The 27,800-nt window shown below is 37.5% G+C and overlaps 2 protein-coding genes across 2 annotated transcripts in view; one reads left to right on the top strand and one right to left on the bottom strand.

The window, feature by feature from the left end:
- MTMR7 (myotubularin related protein 7) overlaps positions 1-8,439 on the top strand; it is a gene marked incomplete at its 5' end in the record, with an annotated part of 28,450 nt that extends 20,011 nt beyond the window's left edge. The window contains 6 exons of the mRNA XM_009874839.1: positions 1,402-1,527; positions 2,292-2,341; positions 3,992-4,192; positions 5,353-5,493; positions 7,466-7,592; positions 8,080-8,439. Coding sequence (XP_009873141.1) covers positions 1,402-1,527; positions 2,292-2,341; positions 3,992-4,192; positions 5,353-5,493; positions 7,466-7,592; positions 8,080-8,439 — 1,005 coding nt within the window. The remainder of the gene's footprint in view (positions 1-1,401; positions 1,528-2,291; positions 2,342-3,991; positions 4,193-5,352; positions 5,494-7,465; positions 7,593-8,079) is intronic.
- An 8,313-nt stretch (positions 8,440-16,752) lies between these two features.
- Positions 16,753-26,988, bottom strand: VPS37A (vacuolar protein sorting 37 homolog A (S. cerevisiae); the record flags this gene model as incomplete). Its single annotated transcript, XM_009874838.1, has 11 exons — positions 16,753-16,833; positions 17,521-17,664; positions 19,498-19,566; positions 19,662-19,720; positions 19,809-19,936; positions 22,120-22,190; positions 23,250-23,466; positions 24,392-24,492; positions 25,374-25,488; positions 26,319-26,393; positions 26,969-26,988. Coding segments are annotated over 11 exons (1,080 nt in total), but the record flags the coding sequence as incomplete, so codon positions are not given.
- Positions 26,989-27,800: the final 812 nt, after the last annotated feature.

Below are 27,800 nucleotides of genomic sequence, written 5' to 3'. Positions count from 1 at the left end.
CCTCTCTGCTGGTTTCCGGATACTTTCTTTGCTGAAGGTTTCTATTCGAGGACTACTTCTTCACATAGTAGTTATGATGCAGGAATATTAGCTACTGTGCTATCCCCTCTGAGTTATTTTGCAGACAACTAAATTAATCTCCTAAACCATCTCCTGCATATTACCATGGCCAAACTCTCTAGCAGCTACTACTCTTACATACTGGAGAATTGTTTAGAAAACAGTTGTTGGCTTTGATAAGATTTCTTCTAATCTCACACAGATATTTGTTATTTACAAATATTACTTTTAATTTTATTACTCCCTTCCTTGTGTTCTGCCTTTTACAGTTTCAATCCTTATTTTTGAGATTACTATTACGATTTCTTATAGGCCATTTTATTCACATGACCTGCTACATATGACTATACGGATAAAACTTCATGAGGTTCCCTCGTCAGTAACTACTTGTTTCTCTGGCTTAGCTTCCTCCTGCTCTGCAGGCAACTGCAGTTTCTTACCTGAACAGCAGCTGTGGAATAAATGCACATGTTATTATTTCTCCCAGCCCTCCTAGCTGTCATCAGCTTACAGAAATCAGGTCATTTACATTAGCTTTTGCCAACTTTTCCCCAGTGGCTAGTCTTAAAATACTGTCCAAGAAATTTACCCTTTGTCCATATGCTTGCTAGCCTCATGCCTCCTCAGATATGCGTTTTGACCTGTTCTTATTTATATGGTTCCCAGTTCTCAGTTGTTGGTCTCCTGCCCACAGGGGTTCTATTTTTGGTAGAATTTACTTGTCTCTTGAGATAAACATACATAATTTATTTTTATTCCTCGTTGCCTATTAAGCCCAAATTTAACTTAAATGTTTGTTTTTCTAAGCAATATCTTTCCTAACCTATTTTATTTCTCTGCTTTCTAAATTTAGTTGTCTTTAGAAATGACAAAGGCCAAACCCCTTAGAATTTTAAAAAAACCAACCTCAAGTTCCAAAAATAATGCAACACCAGAATTTGGAATACTTAGTATGATCTCTTCTTTAAGGGTTTATCTCAAGAGACAAGTCAATTCTACCAAAATAGAACCCCTGCGGGCTGTAATAAGAACCACACTAGTGCTGGCATCAGAAGCACACATTGCTGTTACTAACATTACCATCAAGATGTGAAATTAAAAGCCATATTGGAAATATGACTGTTCTGTTGCTGCTACTTAAGTTAGAGCATTAACTGCTTTAGGTAGTTGTCCACTCTGACTCGAATGAGAGGAACAACTTTCCACATAATTCAAGAACTCTGTGGCAGAATAAAAAAATTCCACGATTCCACAATTATTACTCTCTATATTGCACTGTCTCGCTGTTCCTCTTACCTTTCTGCCTGCCTGTGAAATTTCTGACTTTTTCTGTATCCTTAGGCTGTGGCTGAGGAAGGTGTGAGTGTGCTTGTTCACTGCTCTGATGGCTGGGATAGGACAGCCCAGGTTTGCTCTGTAGCGAGCATTCTATTGGATCCATATTACAGAACTATGAAGGGATTCATGGTAAGCAGGTTCTTTTTCACAGAGTAAATAAAGCATTATGACACTATTTAAGATTAGTATCTTTGGTCTTAATGGAAATTTAACTTTCCCTTTTTGCTTTTTTTTTAAGTAGGAACGAAGGTCTTTATCTGTCCTAGTTACAGTCTCCCAGTTTTTATAAGAAATGTCATCAAAGGTGGGGATCAGTTGGGCACTCATTTATATATTTCCCTAACCTTAACCCAGAAACTTTCAAAGAGACCAAGGAGCTTTGTGCAAGCAAGAATTTCTATTCATTTTCAGGGATCACTGAAGTTTCGTGTGTCAGAGGTGTGTGCTCCCTAGACATTAGATTGCAATGAGCAGCTATGTTGAAAAATCTATTCCTTTCCCAAGAAAATTAGCACTGGTAAAGCACCTAGAAATGCTTATCAAGTTAGTGGTCACATGTTAAAAAGGTGTTTGAGATGTTTTTAGGTTCTATTTTAGAAAATGATGAATCAAGCTCATTGAAGTTGTGCTGAAATGCCAGAGTCCTATCTGCATCTGTGAAGAGTTCTACCTTCTCTTCAGCTGGCAGCAGTACTCATCACTCATTATTTTTCTGCTTTTTCTGAAAACTCTCTGGGATTGTAATGCTGCTTGCTTACATCATTCTTGCTTATCACTTCTCTGCTTATTATAAGAACTGGGGTTCCAACACAGCTTGTTTACACCACTCTTCTGCCTGCTTCAACATGTGTCAGCTCTGCTCCACAACACTGAATGCAATGTTCTCATTGTAGGTGTTAATTGAAAAAGACTGGGTTTCCTTTGGTCACAAATTTAACCACAGGTAAGGCGGTGCTAAGGTTTTCCTTTGTGTATTTTTATGTAGTCAATATCCGCTTCCATTTGGATTTTACTTCCTTGTTGCCTTGCAAAGCATATCAACAGAATGCCCTCGGGAAACTGCTATACCCTTTTCTCCTACTATGTAATTTAGCTGCCTGGAAAAATCAAAGTGAAATATTTTCATATCAGTCTTTTCTTATACATGCACTCCAAGTCTGCTTTGGGGAGTCCTGAATGCTGGTCTCACAGCTGCTACAAGCATTGAGAGATCCATGTGGCTTGCAAAACCCCTTTGGATTCCAGCAGTGCCAAGACTCCCCACCTAGGTCTGTGTTCAGCAAAGTCTACCTCTTCCATCCTACATTAAACACTACAGGACAGTGTTTAATCCTAGGCACGTCTGTGAGTTAGCTCTTATATAAAATATACTCTTATATATAATATACTCTGTTCTAATGAAGACAGTAGGATTTGTTCAGAAACGTCAGGTACAGCAAAGCAGAAAATAATACATATGGGCAAATTATTTTGTACATCCATTATGTAAATGCTATAATGTAATGAAAATATTTGAAGACTTCATATATTTAAACATGGACAAATATCCACGTTTTTAGGTTTTTTCCCCTTGTATTTCATTTTATTTTTCAATAAAAACAAAATTTGCAATTTTTATATAGGACTTTACCTACATTATATTGCATGATTTGACTATAAATTTATTCTAGCTTCAAAAAAGCACAGCCAAACTTTCAGGAAATCTGTGCAGCTCCACAGCACCTATGAAACTCCCACAGGAATTACTACATTTAATATGATACTTTCAGATGTCTGTTTTATTATTGATGGCGAAAAGTTCTACTAATCACCACGGATAGCTTTGGTTTGCATTACAACATAGCTATATTTTCTTAATATAATAATTTGATTCATAATAATAGTTGAAGTTTCAATTTTAGATGTTTCTGGAATTCCATTCTGTTGGCATATATATATATATATATATATGCACATACACAAGCAGAATAATTGACTGAAAATGCTTCTTCCTTTACTGAAGACCTGCTTCATATTTTCAGGAGCCCTTTCTTCATTGCAAGTGATCTTAAAGAGACATTTTTATAGGCACAAAATTTGATGCTTACTTGACGTGACATTACCATAGCCTGTAAACATTTCCATTTTTCAAAAAATTTCACCAAGAGAGGGCAGCTTTAAACAGTTTTCTGCCAAGGTTTTTGTGTTCCTCTCCTGCTCCGTTTTCTGGTTTGGGGAATGGTTTGCCATTAAACGACTGTCTAAGATACTTTTTTTGGCATTAAGTCACTGTAGTCATTCTTATGATGACTTACATTACTGTGGTATAACTTTATATTAATAGCATTAAAACATAAGCTATGCAGCAGCCAGCCATTAGTAGCTGTAAGGCAACAAGACACACCTAAAAGTTTTTTGTTTGTATTTGATAAATTCTGCCTTCATTCTACTCTGTGAATCGTGCATCTTTTTTTAACTAGCAGTTGAGATTTTAGAAATTAATGGTTATGATGTAACTTGCACACTACAAGTGAGGTTTTCATTTTCATTATTGTTAATTCAGTTTTCCGAGAAGGTTTCTGGTTATAATTCAATGTATTTTGTCTTGTTCCAGGTATGGCAATTTAGATGGAGATCCAAAGGAGATATCCCCTGTTATTGACCAGTTCATCGAATGTGTTTGGCAACTAATGGAACAGTTTCCTTGTGCCTTTGAATTCAACGAGAGATTCCTCATCCACATACAGCATCATATCTATTCTTGCCAGTTTGGGAATTTCCTGTGTAACAGCCAGAAGGAGAGACGAGAGCTGAAGTATGAAAGACTTTTCTTCAGTGGGATACCTCCCTGTGGGCTCTGTGGGTGGTGGTGTCTTGAGGAGTCAGACGTTTGCCAGGCCACATCTATGTGCTTTGGTAAGGCGCAGGGTGCGGCATGGGCTTCTTGGCTGTCATCTTCTGGCAACACAGATTAATACCAAAAAAAAAGGCGATCCTCTGCAATGTGGCTCTGCTGGGAGTGTAATCCATGGCGTGCATGACAGGGATTAGGGAAAACTGACAAGAGCATTAGCCCTTCAGCCATGTGGCCCCTTCATTACTGCAGCATTAACAACACACAAGGCAAGCTGTCACTGCAGCTCTAATACAAAATTAACTCTAGTTAAGTTCTCACTTTGAGTCACTGCTTTTCTGTGTTTCAGCCTGTCTCTGGATCTCATGTCAGGGCGCTTCAGTCCTGATCTCTTGGATACTTTCTCATGAACAGCCTCTTTGTCCGGTCGCCCTCCCTAGGACTGAGTCAGCAACTATCCTTCTGCTGTCTGGCCCTAAACCAATTACAAATTAACCTAGTGGCCCTGAGGCCCAAACAGAGACAATGATATCAGTCCTAGCAGTGATGATGTTCAGCTCTGCTTAGTGGGGCCCTGGCTTCCCAGGTGCACCCTGATGCCCACCGCTTTTCTCATGCATCCGGATCATGACAGCAGTAGTAATGAGAAAGGTGGGAGTTACTGCTTGCTGCTGCCATTCCGTCCCTTTCACTGCTCAAATGCAGAGCACCCTTGGTGCCACAGTCCATTTAAAATCGAAACCTTCACGGGTAATGAGATCCCAAGACCTAACTGCACAGTGCTCTAGTATTTTTAAATGTGGGGATCCCTTTGTGGTAGAGCTTGGTCTGAAAGCTGGCTTTATGGAAGTGATCGTCTCCCATCTTGCAGAGTAACCAGTTTCTCCATCTTCTCTCTCCAGCTACTCTGGGCTTATGAGAAATACACCAGGTTTTGCCTTTAGTGACCAACAAAGGAATATGGGCCTCTTTTTCTGTATGTGTAACTTAAGTCTAATTCTGTTAAGGAAGGGTAAAGGTGATCGTAAATGAGTAGTACAGAGCACTGGAGTGTAGCATCTAAACTTTAGCCATACCTGAATTGTAGTAGAGACTTTAATATATTTAATATTATTTTTCAGAATCCAAGAACGAACATATTCATTGTGGGCTCACCTGTGGAAAAATCGTGCCGATTACCTGAATCCTTTGTACAGATCCAACCACAGTCAAACCCAAGGGACTCTGCACCCACAGATGGCTCCATGTAACTTCTTGTACAAGTAGGTCAAATCATAGAATGGTTTGGGTTGGAGAGGACCTTAAGGATCATGTTCCAAACACTCTGCCATGGGCAGGGATATCACTTGCTACTGGTAATTGTAGGATGTGTTAGTACACAAGAGAGTACCTTTGTACTTGTAATTCTCATTCTGTAAGGTAGCTTATAGAGAGTAAATTCAGTCTCAGATGCAATGTGTTTGTTCCTTGTGTGCTCATAGTCAGCCAACACCTCTGCACCATTCCACAATGGAGTATTAGTCTGAAAAGAAGCTTAAGATTAAAGCTATATTGATAGTTGTGTGTCCTAATTTCACAGTTACTCACTTCTTCCACTGCGAAATGTCTCTTTCAGTTCTGCTCTCAAACTGTAATTTCTAAATTTTAAGTTGCTTCAATACCTTCCATTCCAAGATACTGTGATGTTTATTTTGATCACTTGGTGTCAAAAATAAAAAGGGACATTTCAAGAAATCATATGGTTTCATTGCTAAAACAAGTGTTTAGTAAAATCAAAAAGCAGATTTTCCCCATGTACATACACCTCGAAGTATCTACCTCCAAGTATACGGTTTCTTTTACTTGATACTTGAGTTTTTTTTCAAAATGTAACAAAATATCATAATTTTAGAAATGTTGCTATTGACATTCCAGCTTGAGTAATTAACTTTGCCATTAGGCTTAACAAACTTAAAGAGAACTTGAATAGAAATTAATGGAAAATGTGATTTAAGTAAAACTGGTCAGTTTGTTTCCTGGTTACAAGTAAAAGTACCTGTTAAAAAGTCAATAAATATCCTAAATGGCAAATTGAATTCCTTCACATCTATCATTTCAGGTCACATCCACTCTTAAACAACTTAAAAATAGTCATTAATCATATTCTTTAAGATAGCAGGATGTATAAAAGAAGTACTGATACTGCAGATCCTCCATTGGATGAATAATCCTGTTGTTTTTAATGCAATTACTTGGGTGCATAAAGATTTCCAAGCATGAGCTAAAGTTCCGGGGGGGATGTGACTTAAATAGGATACTATCAGGGTAGGAATAATCAAGCACTAAGGAGGATGCACGTGCTCTAAAAATATCTGTCGGCTGGTCAGCTGCAGCTGAGGGCAGGTCTCTCGGTTACTTAACCTGTCTGGTGAACTAGTTACATACTCAGAGTCTGGCCGTGGCCGTTGTAATGCCTGGAGGGCAGAAGACAGGAGGGGTGCTAGAGTAAGCTGTGGGCTTACAGTTCAAGTCCTCTTGTCCTGAACATGAAAAAATAATCAACTCAGCTGTTTTCACTAAAGGTTCATCAAATAATTCTGTAGAACAGGAAGAGAACTTGCCCATTATAGACTGCTTCATGCAACTTCTGTAGGCCACTTTCAAATGTCAGTTTAAATTTTAAGAGAACGAGACACCATGCCAGTTTTAACTTCTGATTTTTAATTCTTCTTTACAGGGGAAAAAAGTCTTGCTAGCTAGCTGCACCTCATACCCTGCCCCAGATGAAAACAAGCATACAGAATTTTAAAGTTGATTTCATGGGAACTTAAACCAGTTGAGAACTAGGATTATGAAAAACTACTTTGTAGGTACCATTGCTGTAAAGCCCACAGCACAGAACAAGAAAAAAATAGAGCATGCATTTGTGTTCAGACAACCACCCTCAGCTATGTGGTCCAAGACAAAGATATGTTCACCTTTCTATTGTGTATCAGAACTGCATGGCAGAATCGTGTATTGCAGAACTATGTGTGTCCACAGAGTTGTATCTTCAGGGCAGAGTCAATGCAAATGAACCATAAATCTTACCAAATACTCAGTGAATTTATGTGTATGCACTCTAATGATAAATAAAATCCATGAATGGATCATTTAGGACAACACGTGTCTGGGGAAACAAAAAAAGAAAAAAACGTTTGTATTTTAAGTCTTCTGAGGTCAGCTCACCAAATGAGAAAAATTCCTCAATTCCAGGTTCTGGAGTGGTATGTACAACCGCTTTGAAAAGGGGCTGCATCCTCGACAGTCGGTTACTGATTATCTGATGGCAGTGAAGGAAGAAACTCAGCAGCTGGAAGAAGAGCTGGAGGTCTTAGGAGAGGTAAGAAACACTTGGTCTCGATGTCCCGGACTAAATGGATGGTAAATGAAACTCGGCTCCATACACTGTGGAGTCCCTTACGTGCTACATCCTCTTCCAGCACGAGGATGTTCAGCCGTTCATCTTTGTTCTCACACAAATTGCTGCCAATGTTTTGCACTTAAGACACAACAGTGGGCTTTTTTTTCTTTTGGGATAAAATTTCTCCTGAGTTGGTGCACAAGTGCTGCTCCTGAAAGAATTTTATATCCTTCGGTAACTCAGAAGGATGCTGTAATTCAGCATTGGTTTGTGATAAATTGCGTCTTCTCATACTGCATAAATGCAGTTTTAAAGGGCGCCAACTGAGCTGGGCTCTGATTTCTGATTTTGGTTTCCTTTCTTTTTTTTTTCCTTTTTTTTTTTTTTTTTTTTAATAAAAGGCTAGTAAGAGAATTACTGGGCCCTGAATATGCCCATGTGCTATATACTGTTTGCTTTATTTCAGAGACTGGCAAATCTTCAGAAGTCACAATTAAACGATAATAAAATCCAGAGTAAGCAACAAGACCAACGCAAACAGCTGGGGCTTTCTACTTCCAACAACAGCTTAGCTAACACTCCCCAGGACTACAGCAACGATCTGAAATCGTTCCCATCCCGGAGCCCTTCACAAGGGGATGAAGAAGATTCAGCCCTGATTTTGACACAGGACAATCTGAAAAGCTCTGACCCCGACCTCTCGGCTAACAGCGATCAGGAGTCTGGTGTGGAGGACTTGAGCTGTAGGTCCCCAAGCGGGGGTGGCTGCTTTCCCAGTGAAGACAGTGGCAAGGATTCGGATGAGGCTGTGTTTCTGGCAGTCTGAGATACCTTCACAGCAGCAAGGACCCAGACGGAGTTGAGTCTTTACTGTCTGAAATGACATCATCTCATTGGATAAAGAATGGGAGCGGTCTGTGGCCTACAGAAATAATCCAAAGAAAGGGAACTGTGCAATTGTGTAAGTAAAGATCTAAGCAGAACAAGCCATTATTAGTTTTAAGACGTAATGCTGAAAAAAGGTAATATCTGCCATTATAAGCCGTTAAGCCAAAATTGTATCTGCTTTATCAATGCTGTACATATTTATTCCTTATTTTGTACATTTCCATATTTATTGTATAAAATAGTAGGTCTTCTCCAAAGACGTGAAATTCCAAAGTACTCTCTTACACATAGGGGCAAGGTTGAAGATTCATTAGTGTGAAGATTTACTGGTGACTCAGCCAAAACTTATTTTTGTAGAGCTCTTCCCTTTAGACACATTATGTATATTCTTCACTTTTTTTTTTCCATGGGAAGTGTTATGTTTTGAATTCCAACAATTATTTTGCATATTGTCCTACTAGAATCCTTTACAGCAAAGTAAAACTACCAAAAGGAGATGCTTGCCTGGGGACAAATGAAGTTTTGATCCTGCAAAAACATACTTTAGTAAGCAACTGCTGCTGTTGCACGTGAATGCATCCCATTTGTACTCAAGTCTCAATCCAAGTTGAAAGTTCAGTGGTTTCTGTGAGCAAAACTTCAAGGAATGTAACAATACCTGCATAGCCTTTGTGGTAAAGCACCCCTTTATAATGAAAGGTGCTTTAGGCAGTATACTTTAGTTTCTTTACGTTTTGTTCTCGAGCTTGGTGGTTTACATCTTACCCTTGTTCCAAACCGCCTATGTAAGATATAAAGCTAAAATTTTAAAGGTAATAAACTCCCAAATACTCCAGTCTATTTTGACTCCAACTTGAAAATGTTTGTGTGTGAGGTACATATATAGTAGAGAAAATAGGAAATCCAAAATCACTTACACAAATTACTGTGAAAGCGTTAGTCCAAATGCAGAATTAAAGCAAGGTTATGCCCATGAAGGAACTGCTATAAAGAATATTTCTTCCAGATTTGATTGTTCAAAACAAAGTAACCACAACCAAGGTGTTTTTTTAATCCTCGCACAAAGATTTCCTTTTAGTATTTGCTAATTGCTGAAAAAGACTGATTCACCACAACAGAAAGAATAATCTGGTTTAATAATTTTCATAGTTTTTAAGAGTAATAGCTTTCATAATCATAGGTGCAGAAGTAAACCAGTGAAAAATGTTTACATTTGCAATGTCTTGAAACTTGCTAAAAAGGCTTCCATATCAGGTTGTAATTCTTCCAATTTCATTTGTTTTTATTTTTTGAATTAAAGCAAGCAGTTACAAATATAATTCATACGGCTGCTCTTACCTGCTTGGAGACAATGTGGTATTGAACGCTCCTAAAGCAAAACGGTATTAATGTGAGTTTACTGTGACTGCATTTCATATTACTTCTTCAAATACAGACTTAAAGGCAGAATTAAATTATATAAATATACCTCAATGTAGAACCTCCAGATTTTATTATTCAGTCTGCTTTTATGGCATGGCTTTTCACTCTGGTCTATGAACTTGTACTATTCAAAAGGAGTACATAAACTTCAGTATTACTAATATCCTCTTAAGGGAGCTGCTGTCTTTGAACAAATAACTCAGTCCCTAACAGTAAGGCTTAATGTTATACTGGAAAGGTCAGATCCTCAATTTGATAAATCACTGTAGCTTAGTTAAAATAAATACAGCTATAATTTATACTCTGTTGAGCATCTAGCCTTCTGGTTTTTAATCTTTATGAACTTTTAATACATGAAAGCTCTGATTTTAATTGCACTTTTAAAAATGTTTCATATTTTGAACATAGCCTGTAAAATTCAAGGCATGAAAGATTTTGAATGGCTTTTCTCAAAGTAAAGAAACATGCTGCAAAGTGATCAATGAAAATAAAACACAAAAATATTCTGCCTAAAAATGAGTTTGAAAATGGGCAATATTACCTGTAAAATGTAAAACTGTGTATGGTGGTATTGTGTCCTACTAGACATGTCTAGAAATAAATGCAGAACAGCAACATATGCAAATTCAAAGCACTGTCTTCACATCGCTTATGCAACTCCTTGTAACTAGCTTTACAACTAAAATATTAACATATTCATATTTTATATTAAGCATTTACTTAGCAGCCCTCTGTGATGTTGTCTTTCAGTCTTTGGAATTTTGCATTAGCTACTACTGTTTTCATTGTAACTTCTGTATTTATGGCGTTATTAGCCTGCTGAGAAACACTTTCAAATAAACATTTAGGCCTTCTGGTGTTACGTTATTTCACACCAGCGAATGAAACGAAGGTTTGCCTTCCCAATTTTTGTCATAGTTCTTGATTTACTTCAGAGTCACTTTGTCACTGAGATCAAGGGATCCCTACCTCAATATACAATAGTTTAAGCTGTGTAGGAATCTACAGTGGATAACTAGAAAACTGAGGCTCTTGTCAGCTGAGTTAATTATATGGGAGCAAGTTACACCTCTGTTTAATTTTTTTTTTCTTCCAAGGAATGTGGAAAAAAAGGATGAGGAAAAACATCCTATGAACTACATTGATTTCTAGTAGCCTTTGGGTGATCTCCCCTGGGATGCAAATGCTTGCGGATTTGGCATAAGCTCACTGTAATTTGAAACAGGACACACATGAACATAACCAAACTGCTGGAAAGAAAGGATTAGAAGAGCATTAGATTTCTGTGGTGTAATTTTAGCCTCACTAGTTTCAGGCTGGTTTTTAGTATGAAAATGTGCATTTAAAGGGCATTGAAAGGAATAGGATCAAACAGTCAAAATTTTCTCTATGAGAGATCACCATCTAAAGAACAGAAAGAAAATATTCGCTAGCTGCTTTTAACTGGTAGCTCTTCACAAGACATAGCTAGTAAACTGGGAATGGATTCCAAAAAGCTCGGAAATAAAAAGTTAGAAGGCACAACTCAGACTGTAGGATATCTTTGAAAGTAAGGAGAGAAAAAGTAAGTAGGAAGAGGAAGGCAGGTGAGGAAAGCTCTTTGTAAAATTAGAAGTAAGGCAGGGAATCACATTCTTTGAAGATGGGGGCAAGTCAGAGCATCAGTTTACACAGCTTGAAAGATGTGTGATGACACAAACTAACGATTAAAATCCAGCAACAACAAAGAGGTAGCCTTTGTGATGAAGACAGGCATTTCATCACTATTGGCCAGTTAACTTGAGGCTTTTATGTGGACACTGCCCCAGTCTGTACACAGGACTCCCCAAGTTTATCATAAACATCGTAACTGAGGCAATGGGCTGCTTCTGCACAAGGTCAACTGTAGCTTTTGGTTGGCTGCTCACCCTCATGTGCTGCACTGCAGGGATAGATGAACACTCCAGTGAATGAAAAATCCTCCAAGAACAGGTAAGTCATGGACGATTCATTTGGGAAGGAAGGAACATGTGGTGGGATAAGTTAAGAGTAGGTCAACTTATCACAGTACTAAGGCTAGCGAAAAACCAAAGATTAGGGCAAATCATACTGCAAACCTTGAATTCAGAGAGGACAGAAACATTGCTGAAGAGTGGGTTGATGAGAAGGAAAGGTAAAATAAGCATTCACTTACTTATATATTTTTTAAATTGCCAGCAAAGCACCTGGAATCAGCAAACCAAATCATGTTAAATCTTAAAATAAAATTTAGTGGTCTTTTTAATATAAATCATTCTGGAAAGAAGCTAATGAAACCTTACAGGTCCACCAGAAACGTGACTGAAATCAAGTAAGGACTCATCTTTAAGGCTGCTGCTTGCCAAGGTTATTTAGATTAATTTATTTTGTTTCTGAAGACAAAAGAACACCTTTATGTTGCGGTATTCCCTTATTATTGATACACAAGCTTGCTTTGAAGCTTACTACAGGTATCTGACCAAAACAAGGCATTGACAAAAGCATCAGCCAGAGATGGAATATGGGTTTTCAAAGCCTAATTTTGTGAAGGCGGCTCCAAGAATTACTGCTGTTGAAAGGATTAAACAGGAAAAGCTCAAATCACTACACAGATTAAAAGTTTGTCTTTGAGCAGCTTAGTACATCTGTTTCCAACACAATTCTGTATCCACCCAAGAAGTCCTGCGGTGCTCAATTCTATCCATAAGTTAGACAATTAAAAGACATATTAAAAATCCCAAAGCCTTTATTTGTAAATTTAATGCATTACAGTATTTACTGTTCAGAATAATGTATACAATAAGACTGTGATAACTGACTTGATTTTGTTGCCAGAGTTTTATTTCACTTTTACCTGAATGTCTCTTAAATATCTCTTTTAGAAATACTTATCCTAGTCTTTGAAAGATTTCTAACTTCCACACGTGGTAAAGGTCCAGAGTGGCAAAGCTGCAGGAAAACATACAGAGCAAACAACAGAACTATAGAGGATCATCAGATACTGCTTAGAACTAACTTTATTATAGTCTCTTATGTGTAAAGGTGGCTAGCATAGCTATACATACCCAACAATTCCTGACTTCAGAAAGGCTGCCATGTCAAATACACTGAAATCTGTGAAAACACTGTTCTAGAAGCCCCAGCAGAAGGTCCCAATAACCCCAGCTGTACACAAGATCACCCTAAAATGAAACTTTCTTGATTTCAGAGTTGTATTTTTAAAATTTCTCTGGTCTGCAATAGCAACAGCTACAATTGCTATATGGAGAATTCAGTTCTGGATTTAAGTTGGAACTCACTCAAGTTGGAACAAGAGGCCTAAACTCAGATACAGAAAATATTTAACAGTAAGATCAGACACGAAAATTGAGCAAAACCCAAAATCAATTAAAATTTACGATACAGAATGCACCTTCACCCGCACCCTGAACTACTGAAACACGAGAAACAAGCCACCTCCTTACTCTTGTACTTCTCACTCATTTATTTCACTTTTCCACTTGGCAGAACATCTCAGCAAGAGCATGAGAGTGCAAGGCTCTCCAGACACAAGTGACTATATGTAGCCTGTTATTCCAGATTGCTTAAGAGTTCACTTGACACATTTCAAAATATTTTAGAATATGAAACTAAAAGCAGCTGCCATTCTCTTACACTTCATAGGAAATTGTTTAAAGCTAGATTTACACCTATACACCACATTTCGGCAAAATAAGGTAAGGGATGCACTTAACAGTGCTTAACCAGCGTGCTAGAAGCCAAAAAACCTAACTCTGACAGAGTGTTAACAGTGTTCTACTAAGTCTTCTGATGAAAGTATGAAGATTACCTATAAGAAAAAAAGTTTAATTGGCACAACCAGTGTAGGACTAGAAGAAAATTTAAAAAAAACCCCTGAAACAAAACAGCAGCAGGCTGGCTGTCCTTTAAAGGCCAGAGGCAGGCTGGCCACTCCTGCATGTGATGGGATACCTGTAGCTAGCTCAGTACACTGCTGTTGCATACAGAAACTTCTGTGCTTCTTTTCTAGATGTGTTTGTGACTGCAGAAGGAGCTAAAAAATAAGGGGCAAAACCCTTATAGAAACAATGATATGAGAGAGAGAATAGCAAGGGAGAAAAGACAAGACCTTAAATTTCAAACTCTTGAACAAGAAATATTGTACTAAGAACTTGCCTTAAACAATGATATTTTCTTCTACACTCTCCTCCACCACCATCAGGGGGACTCCACAGAGAAGTCCTGAATTTGCAAATTTGCTCACAAAAGTAACAAAAGAGGAAAAGCTGAAATGTTGAGAACTTGTACTAGTTTGGGAAGCAAATCCCCTGAAGGTGACCTGCCTAGAGAGTCCAGTCACAGTAGAGCACCTTAAAACACAACATAATATCCAACAGGTGGAGGCAGATGAGGACAGAAGTTTGTCATTCCACACCATTATAAAATGTATCAAGATAACCAGCCCAATTCAGGAAGAGCACCAAGTGTTGGGCCATCTGTTCACTTCTCTGCTTAAAACAACAAAAAACCATCCCTGTGTAGAACTGTGTGTCTTTAAGATGGTTAGCTAGATACTCAGAAAAAAAACCAAAATAGCTTGTACACTCAGCACAAAAAGAGATGGAATCGGTGAAGAAGGTAACACGGCTGACTTAAATATGCTTCTTCTCCAGAGCTGCAGAATTCACACTACTCAGAGACCCAAGTCCAGAACCACTTGGAAATCTATGCATTATCATTTTTAATTAGGACTTTAGTTAGCATATTAGCAGAAGTGCTATGTCAGTATACAAACAGTATTATGTGCAGACAGTACAAATGTTCTTTTGGAAGAAGATACTCTAAAATCATTGCTTAACCATGGCACTTAACAACTTGTTTTATTTTTTCAGGCACCTTAGTATCTTCTTTGATTTGGACCATAGTTCTATTTTCTTGGGACATCTAATTTCAGGATTTCGACCAGCTTTACAAAGAAAATCCCATCATATACCAGCGAATAGTTTACTCACCCTGAAAGGCAGTACCTTTAGACAGACAACCACAGTAAAGTATGACAGGGCTGAGACTAAAGACCCATTCGAAAATTCACTAGCCTGTGGAGCATACTTCTTGCAGTAAAGCGACTTCTGTAACTCCAAATTTACTCACTTTTCATCAACTCTTTATTGCATTTTGCTAGAAAAGCACTGAGATTAGGACTGACTGAAGATTAGCAATAACAGAGAAGTACTCACTTGGAGCGACGTGCTTTAGTTTGAGACTTGAATCTGATGTTCTGTGACCCTATCTAAGTAACACAGTGGCAGTGTCTTGGCTAAGAGGTTTATCTCCAGACTGCTTCCTGCCAAGAAAGAAGCAGGACTCCTCATACATTACTTAATCAGTGCTTTATCTTATTTATCTCTCAGAACTGTGCAATTCATTCTGCTCCGGGACTTGACTGTCTCCATGAAAACCCAATGCACTGACAAGGTTAAGAAAGTGTCTTTTTGCAAGAGCAAGAGAGAACATACATGCATGTATTTAGGGGTTGTATTTTTCTCCTATAGAATACTGCACTTGGTCCTATTGATTCTAACCAGATATATCCTTGTCCTAAAACAAGTCAGCTCACCAGAGGAAAGATTCAGTGACTAGAGAGCAAAATTAAGTCTCACTTCCAAATTCTAGCACTGGCGTTAGTGTAACACACTATGTGACTCCAGACAAATTAATTTCTTTGTTCCTTAAAATTAGGAAAAAAAAATAACTTTAGAATTAGTTTTTGTGAAGTGCTTTTGAGTTCCTCACATGATGAACATATTCATACTGCATAAAACAGAAACTGGGAGGTGACCTGATTATTTTTCTTTAAGTAAAAACAAATATGAAATGAAATTGTTAGATGAAGATTGTGTTTAATTACAGCAGTAGGTACGAGGCCACTCCTCAAATCAAGTGCATCTGTACTACTGGGCCACATACTCAATCTACGCAGACATCATTTACTCAAGTTTGATTCCAATAAAATTTGTTGCAACACATCCTTTGCTTAATCCAAATCTACTTATCCAAAACACAATACAGGCTATACTTAGTTTTGTATTATTACTTAAAAGTAAAAAAATCTTCTTCTTAAGCATTTTGGCTTCAAGAAAAGACAGCTTGTGAATCCACTGACAATCTCAAATTATGAACTTCTTCAGTTTCCAAAGTCCTATCCCCACTTATCTCAAACTCTTCCATAGATCAAGTCAAATCCATGTTTAAAGTTCAAAATACAAAAGTTATGATTATGTTTTTATAAAAATGTAAAAAGCTAGTCAAAATTACACGTTTAGATATTTAATCTCTGAAGAATGGAGTATAGCAGCAGGAACTTAAATATAATAACTATCAACAATAAATACAAGAAATTAGTGCAAAGATTGCAATAGAAGGATTCTTGAGTACAATGTGAATATAAAGAGACATTCTAATTTGTACAAAAACCATCTCAACTCTGTATACAATCTCTTCTATAAATACAACCATATAAGATGAAATGCTTATTTGCAAATAATAGTTATTAAAAAGTGTGCTTTACTGGGTTTTTCACTCATCCTCTTGGCAGGTGTAGTCTGCAGGAAGTCTGTAAAGATAAATTGCTATAATTAGATATTTTAACTCCTCTAGAAGTTATATTTTAAATATAACTAACAACAGATACAGTAAATACTTGATTTCCACAGAATGCATTATTACAACACTAAGCATTGTAAAAAATCCATTTGCAGGTAGTAATTTCTAAGTGTGTGACAATGAGGTAACTTGTATAACGTTCTCCACAAATATTAAAATAGTAGTTTACCTATAGCGGAGCATGAAATTGGCTGTGCATTGCTATTGCCTGTTGAAGTTTTTCCTCTTTGGCTCGTCTACAGTGGCAAAGCTACAAAACAAGACATAGGAAGAGTGAATTCTGAAAGAATTTTTCATAACACGTACTACAGTTTCTCTTTAATCATTTAGCTACTTTGCAGGCTCTTTAAAAAAAGCAAGCCTTGTGAAGCACCCCCCCCTTCTAAGCTTCAGGCTGAACAACTGTCTATACTGATATTATTCCATTGTTTAGGAGAGAAGAGCATTGTTTCCCATGTCGTGCACCTTTAAATGTGGAATCCAGTAAGTTGCTCTTGTCACAGCATGAGCAGGAACAGTGGTTTCTGAACTTCACTTACGTGTGACAACCATCAACGGAATAATTAGTTTCAGAAGCTTAATTAAATGTTAAGGTTGCTTAATGTAACATGTCACATTCTATGCTGACTCACCAAATTTAAAATTGCCCATGTAGCTATCTACCCTATAGAGGGAAGATTCCTTCTACATCCTACAGGTACAAAAAAACCTGCAACAACACAGGCCTAAGATCTAATGCAGGAGGCCTTTGCACTTCTGCGTTGAAAATATGTGCCTTCAGAATGCAGATTACATCTAAATAAACTGAAGCCTTTTAGGGATATATTTTTCTTCTGTTGTTGCTTACTAAAGTACTATTGTGTATCACAGAACTGCTCAAATTTATTCACAATGTGTTGTATATCTCTCAGATTAGAATGACTTGTGCATTACATACCGTTCTCTTTTCCATAAAACTACTAAGAAAGTCATCTATTTCTGTTTTGCCTTCCAAGAAATCTTCTGCAATAGTGTCAGATTCCTCTTCAGCTTCATGAGCAGCTACTTTAAGTCTGGCTTGCAGAGCACTTGGACTGCAACTCTAAGAAAATAAAAACTCCTATGTAATATTACGTTGTTCGTCAAAATCTACATTTCCAAGAAGATAAATGACTATATAAATATAGAATATGTGAAGAGAGCATTATTATTACAAAAAGCCTCAGTGACCAATGAAGCTTTACCTCCAATAAACATTAGAGCTTGTTAAACTAGAAAAGTATGGCTAGTTTAGGTCTTGACTGACAATCATACTCACATATGTATAAAGCTTTTCAACTTTTACCCTACACTCTAGAAAAAATCTGACAAGTTCTTAGTGCATGATTTCTGAGTAGAACTGGTGTTTCAAGTGTCTTCAAGAAATAGGGTCTACAGTAGTGAACCTGAGAAGTATAAAAAAGGTAAAAACCACTTACTGTTCAGCTTTTAGATACCCCTGAAATGACTGGGGAAAGGAAAAAGCACCTATTCAAGAAGTAAATGGGCTGCTAATCTAAACCAGGATATTCATTATTCTGTTCTTATAAACCTCAAACCTTATTTCTGTTTATTGTATATAATTTCATTATTTTTCCTCTTGGGCAGTTAATCAGGATGTGATTCACATCTTCATTATGAGTCTGTACAGAGCCAGAACTGCAAAATTAAGATATTTATAAATTTTAGATGCTTGGACTGGCCCCTTCATCTACTCTATGAATAATATTTTACTTACATACTGTAAAACTGTAATGTAATCAGAATTTAAATAATATTGTGCAAAATAATGAAAGTTTGCTCTAATAGAAGATGACTAAAATTCACGCACAGTGCAAGTAAAAAACCTTGTCTGGAACTTTGAAGGAGAGATAACAGGAAATACTGGTTAGTGCACAGTGAAAACTAATACATAAAGATAGAGCATATCTGGAAAAACAGCAAAAAAATCCAGCTGCAACTCCCCAGTTCTCAGCCTCCGAACCACCATTAAATTGCATCAGCACAACTACCTTAGAAAAACTAAAAGGCAACATAACAGCAGTGGGGTATTGTGTCCTGTTCTTACGTGGTTTCTTACAGAAACAGAAAGTTTCTTAATGCCAACAACCTCCATCTACTTTAAAGCCAACTTACAACACACAGAAAGGAGGCATTAGGACTCTGTTTGTTCTCATATAACTTTGTGCTTGTTGTGTTTTGCTACTTTTGGGGCATTTTGAAATTCAGGTGCACGCTATTTTGAAGGACTGTTCTATTCAGGTGACAAGTCTTGCAAATAATGAAGATTTCAGTAGAGAAACTGGTTATAAGAAGTTGTATCTTCTAAGGCATAACCTGGTAAGCATACTAGGAAATGATTCTCCTTCCCCAGATTGCTTTCTGAAGTAATGACTTTACCCTATTTGTGCTTTAGAATGTGCAAAATTTGACAGCACATATAAAATGTTGCCCAAAGAAGCACACCCAGCGAATCACAGAATTTAAGTTTTTAAAGCAACGGTTTTAATAATTTCTTATCTGGTAAGATTTTACAGGCCCGTTATGTTAAATGGGTAATATTAATTAAACAATCCCTCTTTAAAAATTATTCTATTCTTGAAACTGATTTGACCCAGGGTTATACTTAAGAAGAGCTCTAAATGCTCATCACAGGCCCTTCTTCCAACTCTGTTTCTATTGTAGCATGTAAAAAAAAACAACAGCAAGCCAAAAATCGCCACCAAGAAACCCAGTAGAGCAATCTTAACACTGTTTTGCTTTCAAACTGAGTCGTATTCCATATTTATTTAATGTGGAGTTTAACCAGAAGAATATCCTTTATGGATTAAGATACAAATCTAAATTTCAGTTTTATTAAGTATTCTTAAAGGATAATATGATACAGAGATAATACCTCGCTAAGTTCATGCTGTCTTTGCATCTTTTTTTCAAAGGCTGCTTTCATCTGTGTGAGTTGCTCATACTGTAAGGAAGAAGAAAAAAACCCACGTTTTACACCTGAAAACACACAGAATATTACAGCTAGTATTTCTGAAAAAGATTTTATTGTTCACTCACTTTATCCAACACCGTCTGTCTTTTTGCCTCAAGACTAGGCTCCAGCAACAAGTTTTTTTCTGTAAAATAAAGTCACCATTAGTACTTTTTTTTAAAGGATCCAGTTTGCAGAACACAGACGCAGACGCTAATGTTTTGATATCTTACTTGCCAGCTCTTCAATGCTTTTCACTAACTCATCTCTGTCAGTAATGACTTGCTTCAGTTGTGGCAGAGTCACGAACTGTTCCAGTAACACTTCCTCTTGCTCATTCATATTGGTCAGCTGCGATATACTATGTTCAAACAGAAAGAAAGTAGATTTAAAGCTAAAAGCAGACATGCAGAGTTACAAATTTCTGCCAAAAGTTTGAGGCATTTATTGGCACTTTACAGAGAGACAACACTTATTTTTGCCCTTTCTCCTGGACTGCAGGCTCTACTATTTGCAGCAGTGAGCTTAAAAGGCAAGGTGTTAAAAAGTATCTCTCATTTCAAGCCTTACTTCCCCTACAGTGAATTTTAATACTACTACAGGGGTTGACCATGGCCAGCTGCCAGATGCCCACACAGCTGCTCTTTCAGTCTCCCTTCTCAGTAGCATACAGGGAAAAACCTTGTGAGTTGAGATAAAAGAGAGATCACTTACTAATTATGATCATAGGCAGAATACGCTCAACTTGGGAACAATTAATTTAATTTATTGCTGACTACAGTAAGGGTCAGATGGTGAAAAAGAAAGACAAAACCTACACCAACTCACTCCTTTTTTCCCCAGGTTCAACTCCAGTCCTTCACTCCCAACTCCTCTACTTCCCCCCGCCCCAAGCAGCACAGGAACTGCAGGTGTTGCAGTCAGTCCTGAACCATTTGCCCCTGCTGCTCCTTCCTCCTCCCTTTGCTGCTGCTCCAGCATGGGTCCCTCCCCACGGTCTCCAGTTCTTGGCAGGAGAGCCTGTCCTAGTGTGGGCTCTCCATGGCTGCAGTTTCCACCAGGGCATATCCACCTGTTCCAATGTGGGGTCCTTCACGGACTGCAGCGAGGATATCTGCTCCAGCATAGTGCACTCCATGGGCTACATGCAGGGACACCTGTTTCACTGTGGTCTTTTCCAAAACTTGCACTGGCTGCAGATGAGTATCTGCTCTGGCACTTGGTGCATCTCCTCCCCCTTCTTCTCCAGCCTTGGTGTTCACAGGATTCTCACACTTTTCCACCCTTCCCGTCAATCTGCACTTCTTCACAGGCATTTGCCCTCTTTCAAGCCTGTTTTCACAGAGGCACCACCCGCTTCACGGAGCAACTCAGCTGTCCTGCAGTGGGTCTGCTGCCAACCCAGCTGCGCCTGGCGTGGGGACAGCCCCTGGTCGCTTCTCACAAAGGCCACCCATGCAGCTCCCCAGGTACCAAAACACTGCCACCTACACACAACAGAGCTACTCAGAACAGCTGCAATACCAGTTGTGATTTAACTCAACTACTAATTAAGACTGGAATCTTAATCCAGTCTTCTTGGCAGGACCCAGCTTGATGAGAATGTTTTGTTTAAACGAATTACACTTCTCCCCTTGCCAAGCCCCCTAACCTTCTGCTATATAATAAGGATGCTGCTAGAACTTACAGCTGATTTAGCTAGATTAGGCAACTTGGGAAGGTGTCAAAGGAAACAAAAAAACAACTCAGAAATTCTTCTTGCCAAAAATATTTTCCTTTTTGAAAAGGCAGAGTTTTTAATCATTAAACTCTGACACCACCATAAAGATGTGACATCAGAAAGAAATCAGTCTCCTGGGACCCTTTCAGAGTCAACGGCGAATGTATACGCTACTCAAGCCCCAGGTAACTGATCTAGGAGGCTGTCTCTTTAGATCCAAGCAAATTGCAGGGAACAATTAACTAACAATTTTTTTTTAATTGTGACAAGATACACTTTTACTGCAAATATTTGCGTAATATGTGTACGAAGTATTTAGATGTAGAAGTGAATTGCACTGAACATCCGGCACATATACCAACTGGATTTATCTAACCCAACCTCACCGCACACACTGAGCTGTTCACAAAGTGATTCGTTGTTTATCCAGTGCTACAGTTCTTTCAAATTTAAGAGAATGTAATTTGTGATCCGGTCTAAAGTCCATTTCCCTGTTCCCCTTCCCCCTTCCAAAGTAACACTTATTCTATTAGTATAAATTAAAGTCCCTGTCAAGGTCCCAGAAAACAACAGGACACTGATAATTAGGAGAAGAAAAATAAATGCTCTTTCTCTTAGTGCTGAATCATATTGTTACTGTTGAGAAAGGCCTAAACAAATACTGCATTTGCATATAAGGCTGGCTTACTTTCTGACTAGAATTTGGTGAGTTTTCTACAAAAACCTTACCATGATGTATAGACTTTTGACAAAAATCAGATACAGACCAGCAGTAATTGCCTTCAGATGACTATGGAAAGTTTTGCTACTTTCTGAAAATTTACCTTAGTTCTGAGAGTTCTGGAAATGTATCAGGAACATCAGGCATCTTGTAAGTAAATCCATTCTGGCCAACCTAAACCAAAGTTTAGAAATGCTTAGTAGATTTTTTGAAGAGAGTTTTGCTAATATTTAACCTGATTAATCTAAAGCTGGAGACAAGTATTTGCCAGGAACAAGAGAAGTAGGAAAAGCAGGAAGAAGCAGTAGCACTAAGTCTGTGAACCTCAACTCAACCATGACAACAAAATACTGGTGGCTGGTTGGGGTGGCATGTCACAGAAGATAAGTCAATTTTTGAGGAAAATAATTTTGACTTGATATACCTCCCATCTGACAACAGCTGGATGACCCAGGAAACATGCAGGAGGAGTATAACTCAGGCAAGTGAGAACAGAGAAAGAGATTGACATTTTGATCTCTTTCATGTGGTTTTTAAAGCTATAGTCCCTCAGGAAAAAAAGTTTTTTGACAAGTTAAAAACCAGTCTGTCTTCACAGAATGTAGAAATTTTAAATTCAACAAAGGCAGAAAAGTGTCATTTCCAAGATTAGGAAAGCTTTTCTTGCTAAAGACAGGATTTGATGAAAGACTAAATATTTAGATATAAAATTTTTGGAGGACATTAAAAAAAAATCCTTTCAGAGTGCATCAGTGAGAAGGAGTTTGTGAGTACACACATATAAGATCCATGAAGAGAAGCTATTTTAAGCATGAAAACAAGAAATAAACACACATAAAGGCTTGAGACTGCACATAGCTCTCACCTGATATGTTCTGTGCAGGAAATCCCATCTAGAGAAAAGGATCTCATTTTCTATGGCTGGAGAAACAGTCACAGCTGCACTGTGGGGCAGCGCAGCTCCAAAAACACCCAGTACACTCAAAAATATTTAGCATAACCCTAGTTTCACTGAAACTCAGAAAGGCAAACTCGTTGCTCTGACTTCAAGTTTGTTCTAAAAAACTTTTGATCGAAGGCAGAATGCCAAATTCATTTTCCTAGCACCAACAAAACAATGAAGCACAGTCACTCACACTCTTCCCGTGAGTTTTGCAGCAATGCCCTGTGTGCCCTTGAAGGAACTTGTACCCAGAGTCTGACAGCTTAAGCAGCAAATTTGAGAGCACAGACCTGAAGCACTGATTCTGCTGTTGGAACAGGTAGTGGCAGATCAGCAATCAAGCCATAAGAGGGAGCAGCAGGCTTGTCTGTAGTGTAGCTTGAAGAAACTGATTCAGCGATGGGCACAGCTGTCATTGTTCTATTTGTTTCTTGAGTTGCGTATGGAGGAAGAAATGGAAACCCCTGAGGAGCATAAGGAGGCATTCCAGCTGGTTTGTTGAAAAGGCTAGCAACAAACAAACAAAAAAAACCCAGAACCATGAGCAACCACCTGTTTACATCACATTGCTTATAATTTGAATTATAATTACTACACCATATATAAGATAAAAGATTGAATTTTTAAATTAACATAATAAACTGTGCATTTTCTCTTCTCAGTTACTTCCAATTTAGTAGGTCTACTTTGTCTTATACTAGAACATAATATCCAAGTCCATTAAACTATACTCTTGTATAGCAGCCAAATTATTACTCATGCTCTTAATCATAAAACTACTTTTCAAAAATTTGTGAGAATGTAAATTGAAATTGTTTCCATCTAAATTTCCTGAGAAATGCATCTGTGTTGTACATTAGCTCCTATTTACGGTATTGCACTTAACAGCTTTGGCAACACACACATAATTGCTTCTAAATAATATTAATTACTTTCTTTTAAATTCACAATTGCAGCTGCATCTAAACCCAGTATCATCAGCAGCCATGAGAACCACAGTTGCCCTGATATACCTATAATGTCCCAGACCACTTTTGCATATTAATACAATTATTTAAATTGCACAACTTCTGTTGCACAGTTGTGCAACACAAACTGCCTCTAAGCCTGAGAGATCATAAACAGAACAACACTGCTCCAATTATCATCTACAGCAAGTTCAAAATTTCATCTGATAACATAAACGTTTATTCTTTTTCAAGAAAATAGAAGCATATAAACTCACATCCGCAGTAATTCCAATGAAATGTAGTGTTTCTTCTCAAAACAATCATGTCATCAAGCATGAGTGTGAAATCGTGCAAAGGCAGGTAATCTATGTCACCCACTACAACAATCCTGCTCCTTCCCTCCCTAATACATTTTTTAAAAAGAGGTGAAACCAATTAAGTTAATACACATAGTTTCATTCAACATGTTTATAGATACTTACTATGGAAATGATGTTGAGCTAGGAGCCAGAACTGGAGGATTCTTCCAAAACTCATCCAGTAAACTCTGAATAATTTTTCCAAGATCTGAGTGCATTGTAAACTGGTAAAAACAAAAAATGAAACACTATGCAGAACTAAAATTATGCCTGGAATCCAACAGTTTTAAAATGTGCTGAACTCAATCATTTATTATACCCACACAGAAGTGCTGGAAGCTACTTCAGAGACATATCAGCTAATGTAGACAGTGTGTTAGCTCCAAACAAAGTGATCAAGCTACCCACAACTAAAAACAAACTAAAAGCATTTTGTATATTCCATTAGCAATGGAGAATCAATCAAGTACAACATTTCTGATGAGCAATAAAAAAAAAAAATCCACCTTAGTTACCAAGTTACATTTGGGAAAACAAAAACAAACAAACAAAAAAAAACAACATTTGAGACAAAAAGCATTAATTGCATTCTGAAAAAAGTGACAACCTCCCCTAAACCTCCATCCTGAAAACTATCACATCTTTGTTGGCAGAGAAAAGGAAAAAACAAGACAAAACAACAAAAAACCCCAAAACACAAAGAGCATACTAAAATCCTGAATATTAGAGCTAAAACCTTGACATCTTTCTAATAGGATTAGAGTAGAAAGAACATTCTTAAAGCATCCTTCTCCTGTATTTGGAATAGACTCTAGAGACACACGAACTGTGCTATTAGTATTAGCAAGAAAAGTGATAGAAACTTTATAAGGCATCAAAACTTAAATTAGTTATAGATACATGGAATACGCAGTAGCAATGAAAGAATAAAAAGAAGTATACTGAACACTACTGAATTTTTTATTTCAGACTTCTCAAAATACAGTTTGAGAGGGATTAGGATCTGTACTAGTCTTCTTCACCAGAAGTATTAGCAATAATCTAGTGTGACGTATTAAAAATGCTGCTGACAGTAGACACATGTGAATCCACAAATTATACGTACGTTACTTATTAGTGGACCAGTCACATATACTCCCTGCTTGTCCACTAAATGATGTCTCACAGGTGGGAAAACACTGATGACTGGTTTTTCCTGAGGAAACTGAGGTGGAAGCAAGCTGCAAATATAGGAATAATTGTTACTACAGCTACACTTCATGATAAAGTTTGCATAAGAAGGCTTCTTACACAGAGAAAAAATACTATTAATTACACAAATTTACTTTCCCACAGGAAGATTTATGGTGCAAAATATGTGAACCAAGTACACAAAGAGATTATTCAGTTGCAAAATTAGAGGTCAAACAGATTAGAATACCAGACTTCCATGGAACTAAAGAGAGTATTTACTGGGCAGAATTATAGTATAACAAAGAAGGAATTATGTCCACAGACACAAAAAAACCCTGTAGCATAACAAAAATATTTTCTAATACAAAATGCAGTGCAACCTGCAAGAATAACAGGCAAATTATGAGGCTAAAGGAATAAAAAACTCTTGAAAATAGAATACCATCAATATATGTCAGAGCAAAAGCACTCCTCAAAGTAAATTCACAGGAAATGTTACAAAAAACCACCTAAGTTATCATCCAGAAGCTTCACTGGGCTAAGAGCTATGAGTTACAGCAGACTGGCAAATTATTATTTTCAGTTGTAGGGGATTTGAATTCATCAGAAACCCTCAAGTGTTTTCTCCTACTACTTTCAACTAGAAACACGTAGGTACCTTTGAAGCTCAGCACAGCAAAATAACAGTTTTGTTTTCAGCTTAGCATCTGTATCAGAACTAGTTTCACTCACATCACTATAACTACTAATACAAATCCAGGTCACTGTTCCTGAAATTAGTTATGAGAAGGAAGCCATTTACATTCTATCACTACTTTTTTTTTTGAGAGCAATTTTAATTTTCAAGATTAGCATAGAGATACCTCACTCTACTTACATGTTAATATTAATTGTCAAGTTGTTTACAGTGAATGGCAGTCGATATTCCACATCTTTCTGAATTTCTGCAATGCTGTCAAAGAATAAATTGTTAGCATCCAATTAATGGTCAATATAACAGCCTAAAGTCTAAAAACAGGTATGACCTCAGAACTTTCTATTTAGTTTTGGAAAGCCTTGTAAGAATAAAATTGAAAGTGCTTGCATAAGTTAATACACTTCAGAATGCTATATTGAATATTAAGATTCAAGCAAAAAAATAGTAGATTCAACTTCTAAACCTCATATATGATCACAAGCAAAGGAAATACAGTAGCAGAAATTCTGCTACTCACTAATTTGACAACAATCTCAACTTCTTTTTTTTCACTTACTGGCTTAATTTAAGACATCACATAATAGATCTTTTGTTTGTTTTACATATACTTAATTTTATCTGATAAAACATTTATTTGCCAAGGCATTACACTTAGTTCACAACTAAGTATTGCTCTGCAATGCTGCCTACAGATCAATACTCAGAACATACATTACACGAGGCTCTCTTCCTTAATAAATTATCTTGCTATTTAATAGTATGTTTTCCACATGTACCAAGTTCTATGCACTTGCACAAATATTTTCAAGAATTATTTGGAGAAGAGTTACTTGCAAGAATGTAAAGCTCTCTAGTCCGGTGACACTCAAGACACTGACACCCCTGAAAACACGAAGAAACACTTATCTCAGGAATTCTGTTAAGACCAAATCCAAATGTGCTTCTCCTGCAGCAGCTGAGTTACTGAGAAAAGCCTTTAAATCAGTTGCATTAACAGGAACCTAATTTCAATACTCAAAGCACTCTACAATTTCTAGGCACAAAGAAGACTGTTTTGAAAGACAGTATCTCAAAGAACATGGAGGAGGAGGAGGAGTGGAAGATTTAGGTCAGAAACAGAATTTCCAGACAAAATGAACATACCTATAAAGGTAGGACTGGGAGAGAGAAAGGAGGGCAGAAAATCAGCTTATAAAAATATCTTATAATGCCTTAATGGAAACAAACTTAAAAAGCAGGCTGATTCCTCTTCCATCTATTTTTCTTGCCTGCATCTGGTTAGTAGTATTCTTCTTACTCATCTCTCTAAGGGTACCTTATAAAAGGAGGGAGCATGGCTCCAATTAGGAATAAGGGCAGCTGGGTTCCTCGAAAACCTCTCTGCACCCCTCCATCAGCAACGCCCCTCCATCTACTGTCAGGTACACTCCGTACAATTAATTCCTCAAAAAAACCCAAAACACATTAGCTGCAAGTGTTTCTTAAATGTAGTTCTAGGTGTGGTTTGTATCACTCCAAAGCATTATTTGCACATAGAAATTAAAATCCTAGTTTTCAGAGCTTTGGGAATAAATGGAGTAAGACGCAAACATACCTATGCATCTTGCTTTCCACAGCTCAACCTTATTCCTCTCACAGACAACTCAGTATCTTTCTTTCCCT

This window comes from Apaloderma vittatum, unplaced genomic scaffold (assembly GCF_000703405.1).
Source record: "Apaloderma vittatum isolate BGI_N311 unplaced genomic scaffold, ASM70340v1 scaffold20798, whole genome shotgun sequence".
Taxonomy (NCBI): domain Eukaryota; kingdom Metazoa; phylum Chordata; class Aves; order Trogoniformes; family Trogonidae; genus Apaloderma; species Apaloderma vittatum.
Note: the sequence above shows the minus strand (reverse complement) of the source record. Positions and strands in the feature narration are given on the sequence as shown.